This window comes from Apteryx rowi, unplaced genomic scaffold (genome assembly GCF_003343035.1).
Source record: "Apteryx rowi isolate R43461 unplaced genomic scaffold, aptRow1 scaffold_2646, whole genome shotgun sequence".
NCBI lineage: Eukaryota > Metazoa > Chordata > Aves > Apterygiformes > Apterygidae > Apteryx > Apteryx rowi.
In genome coordinates this window covers 1-4,367 of record NW_020449026.1, presented here as the reverse complement: position 1 = coordinate 4,367, position 4,367 = coordinate 1, and the positions used below count along the sequence as shown (strand labels likewise).

Genomic DNA, 4,367 nt, shown 5'->3' with positions numbered 1-4,367 from the left:
TCCCCATCCCCACGGGGTCCCCGCGAGACCCCCGTCCCCACGCCCGCTCCCTCCGCGCGGCCGCTGCTCCTCCACCCCCCCGCAGCTGCCCCAGGAGCTGGTGCTGAAGCTCTACAAGACCATGACGCTGCTCAACACCATGGACCGCATCCTCTACGAGTCGCAGCGCCAGGTGAGCTGCGGACGGGGGACGGGGAGGGGACGCCGCCACCGCCGTCGTGTCCCCACGTCCCCACGCATGCCCACCCGCCCCCAGGGCCGCATCTCCTTCTACATGACCAACTACGGCGAGGAGGGGACGCACGTGGGCAGCGCGGCGGCGCTGGCCGACACYGACCTGGTCTTCGGGCAGTACCGCGAGGCGGGTAAGGGCGACGGGGCGGGGGGACGATGGAGGGGACGATGGCGATGAGGGCTCACTGCCACCCCCCCCCCCAGGCGTGCTCATGTACCGCGGYTACCCCCTGGACCTCTTCATGGCCCAGTGCTACGGCAACGCCAGCGACCCCGGCAAAGGGCGCCAGATGCCGGTGCACTACGGCTGCCGCGAGCGGCACTTCGTCACCATCTCCTCCCCGCTGGCCACCCAGATCCCCCAAGGTGACGCCCGGGGGGGGAGGTCGGAAAGGGGGACGCGGGGACGGACGCGGGGACGCAGGGACGCGGGCGCTGACGCCRGGCGCCGCCGGCAGCCGTGGGCGCCGCCTACGCCATCAAGAGGGCCAACGCCAACCGGGCCGTCATCTGCTACTTCGGCGAGGGCGCCGCCAGCGAGGGGGACGCCCACGCCGGCTTCAACTTCGCCGCCACCCTCGAGTGCCCCATCATCTTCTTCTGCCGCAACAACGGCTACGCCATCTCCACCCCCACCTCGGAGCAGTACCGCGGCGACGGCATCGGTAAGAGGCGACGGTGATGATGGTGATGGTGTTGGCCAACGTTGGCGTTGGCGTTGGCGGGGGGTGGCGAGGACGGCGGCGCCGGTCCCTCACCGCGGCCCCCGCAGCGGCCCGCGGCCCCGGCTACGGCCTGATGTCCATCCGCGTGGACGGCAACGACGTCTTCGCCGTCTACAACGCCACCAAGGAGGCGCGGCGGCGCGCCGTGGCCGAGAACCAGCCCTTCCTCATCGAGGCCATGACCTACAGGTGTGGGGGACGGGGGCGGCTGGGGACACAGCTGGGGACGCGGTTGGGGACGCGGCGGTCACCGCGCCGTCCCCGTCCCCGCCGCAGGATCGGCCACCACAGCACCAGCGACGACAGCTCTGCCTACCGCTCGGTGGACGAGGTCAACTACTGGGACAAGCAGGACCACCCCATCTCCCGCCTGCGCCACTACATGCTGGGCCGGGGCTGGTGGGACGAGGAGCAGGAGAAGAGCTGGAGGAAGAGCTCCCGCAAGAAGGTGAGCGGGGCCGGGGCTGCCTCTCCTCCTCCTCCTCGTCCTCGTTCTCATCCTTATCCTCTTCTTCCTCCTCGTCTTCCTGCTCCTTCTCATTCTCTTCCTTGTTCCCCTCCTCCTCATCCTCCTGCTCCTCATTCTCCACCTCCTTGTCCTCATCCTCCACTTTCTCATCCTTCTCCACCTCATTCTTCTCTTCATCCTCCTTCTTGTCCTTGTTCTCCTTCTCATCATCCTCATCCTTGTTCTCGTTGTTTTTCTCCTCACGCTCATCCTTATTCTCAATCTCCTCCTCCTTCTCATCCTCTTTCTCATTCTTCTCTTCCTCCTCCACATCCTCCTTCTCATTCTCCTTCTCTTTCTCCTCATCCTTGTTCTCCTTGTCTTTCTTCTGGTTCTCATGTTCATCCTTATGCTCAATCCCTTCATTCTCATCCTTTTCCTCATCCTCCACATCCTCCTCCCTTTCTCATCATCCTCATCCTCGTTCTCCTTGTCTTCTGGTCCTCATGCTCATCTTTTTCCTCAATCTCCTCATTCTCCTCATCCTTTTCCTCCTCCACATCCTCCTTCACATCCTTCTCCTCCTCCCTTTCTCATCATCCTCATCCTTGTTCTCCTTGTCTTCTGGTCCTCATGCTCATCCTTATCCTCAATCTCTTTGTTCTCCTCATCCTCTTCCTCATTCTCCCCCTTCTACTCCTCCTCATTCTCCTCCTTCTCATCCTCATCCTTGTTTCTCCTGCTCCTCACGCTCATCCTTATCCTCATTCTCCTCCTCCTCCTTGTCCTGCTGCTGCTCCCGCTCCGGCTCCCCGCAGGTGATGGAGGCCTTCGAGCAGGCGGAGCGCAAGCTGAAGCCCAACCCGGAGCTGCTCTTCTCCGACGTCTACCGGGAGATGCCGCCGCGCCTGCAGAAGCAGCAGGAGGCCCTGGCGCGGCACCTGCAGCAGTACGGCGAGCACTACCCGCTCGAGCACTTCGAGCGCTGACCCGGCGCCTGCCGCCCCCTCCCCAATAAACCCGGCCACCGCCGCCGCCCGGGCGCCTTTTCCATCCTCCCCGTCCCCACGCGCACGCGGGAAGGAGGAAGCAGAGGCCGGGCGCTGCGCGGAGCCGGGAACCCCCCCGTTTAATGGTCCTTGGCGTCCCGGCGAGGTCCGAGCCCAGCCAAGACGTCGGCGGAGGCACCCCGCTGCCACCGCGGGATGGGGCCGGGATGTTTCCAGCGCCGAAACCCGTCCGGACGCCAGGAATCGCGGCCAAAGCCCGCGGGGAGGGAGGGGAAAACAGGGCAGGGAGCTGCAGTGGCTCCACTCCTCCGAGGAGGGCGATTCCACCCCCAAATCCACTCGACGGGGGCCGGGTGTGAGGGGGGGAGCGGTTTCACCCCCCAAAAGCTGCTCTAGGGGGRCTGCGTCCGGGCGATTTCACCCCAAAACCCCTTCGGGCCTGGGGGGGGGATTTGCGACGCCGTTAACGCCGGGGGGGCCTGGGGGGGGCTCCAGCCCGTCTCCGTAGTCCATTCCCACCACCTGGCAGTGCGGCAGCATCTCCTCCAGCAGGATGCGGACCAGGCCCTTGTTGGGAACGGCCGGCAGGTCCGAGACGTCCAGGCGCTGCAGGTGCCTGTGGGGGGAGACGGAGTCGATCCCGGAAAACCCGCCGGCTACCAGGCTTTTCCAGGCGGGGGGGGACGGCAAGGAGCCGACTCCGTTCCTCCCTGGGGTCCCCAGCGCCGTCGCGGTGGCGGCGCAAGTGGGGTCTCGTCGCCCCCCCCCCCCCATCCCCCCTTTCCGCGTCCCCGAGGCGGGAGCCGGCGTTCCCGGCAAATCCCCGGCGCTCACCGCAGGTGGTGGAGGGCGGCCAGGCCGCGCTCGGTGACGCGGGGGCAGCCGGCCACCGACAGCTCCCGCAGGCTCTCGCCGAACACGTGCAGCCGCGCCAGCGCCCAGTCGTCCAGGTGCCGGCAGCCGCCCAGGTCCAGGTGCCGGAGCCGCGTGAGCCGCACTGCGGGCGACGGCGCCCGCTCAGCCGCCTCCCGGAACGAGCCGGGATCCGCCCGGCGACGGAGCCCACACGGCTTTTGGCTAGAGCAGCCCTGCTCCGGGGCCGGGAAATCCCAGGAGGAAACGCGGGTGCCACACTCTGGCCACGGAAGTGGAGGAGCAGTGGGAAATTCCCTCCCTGGCGGCTCCCAGCAGCTCCGGCTCCCTCCGGGCTCCCTCCCCATAGGCGCCGGCTCCCTCCCGGCAGCTCCCGGCTTTCCCGTTATTGCCAGCTAACGGATGAGGCTCGTTTAGCTGCCGCCGCCACCAGGAACTGTTCCCGTCCCAGCGGAGGGGGGAAAGGCGGCTCCGGTGCCTCCGGCGTCCCCGCGCGGCGCCCCGGCTCACCCAGGTTGTCCAAGCCGCTGTAGTTGACGGCGGAGCCGCGGAGGTCGATGGCCACCACGGGAACATCCCGGAGCTGCAGCAGCTCCGGGCTGAAGCGCCCACGCGCGTCGGGTCGCAGCCACTCGTCCCGGCCCTCGAACCTGCGCGGAAAGCAGAGGGGGGGAGGGTGAGCGGCGGCGCGTGAGGCCGTGCTGTGATCCCACTGCCATCCCGCCGCGATCCCGCCACGATCCCGGGCGTCACCTGGCGCCGCCGCCGCAGCAGGAGATGGCGAAGTAGGCGGCCGCCACGTCGTCGCCGTAGAGCTCCTGCACGTAGCCGCAGTAGCTGCGCGAGAGCCAGCGCGGCGTCACCGGGGGTGCTGCTTCCCGCCGCTCCGGCGCCCGGGAACGCCGATGCCGTACTCACGCGTTCTTCGTCCGGAGGCGGTAGCGCTGCAGCCGGGCGCTCCAGCCCGCCAGCACCTCCGCGTCGGAGAACCAGGCGCCGAGGCGGCGCAGGGCGGCGAACCGCAGCTCCGCCGCCGCCGCCGGCCCGGAGGAGGCCCAGGCGCGGCCGCAGCCGGCG

The 4,367-nt window shown here is 68.2% G+C and overlaps 2 protein-coding genes across 2 annotated transcripts; one reads left to right on the top strand and one right to left on the bottom strand.

The window, feature by feature from the left end:
• Positions 1–4: 4 nt before the first annotated feature.
• On the top strand, positions 5–2,445 carry BCKDHA (branched chain keto acid dehydrogenase E1, alpha polypeptide; the record flags this gene model as incomplete). The annotated part of the gene is made up of 7 exons (XM_026067929.1): positions 5–172; positions 257–365; positions 439–600; positions 693–899; positions 1,007–1,148; positions 1,236–1,407; positions 2,226–2,445. Coding segments are annotated over 7 exons (1,131 nt in total), but the record flags the coding sequence as incomplete, so codon positions are not given.
• Positions 2,446–2,511: 66 nt separating this feature from the next.
• On the bottom strand, positions 2,512–4,348 carry DMAC2 (distal membrane arm assembly complex 2; the record flags this gene model as incomplete). The annotated part of the gene is made up of 5 exons (XM_026067930.1): positions 2,512–3,033; positions 3,252–3,414; positions 3,801–3,940; positions 4,044–4,127; positions 4,209–4,348. Coding segments are annotated over 5 exons (726 nt in total), but the record flags the coding sequence as incomplete, so codon positions are not given.
• Between the last annotated feature and the right edge of the window lie 19 nt (positions 4,349–4,367).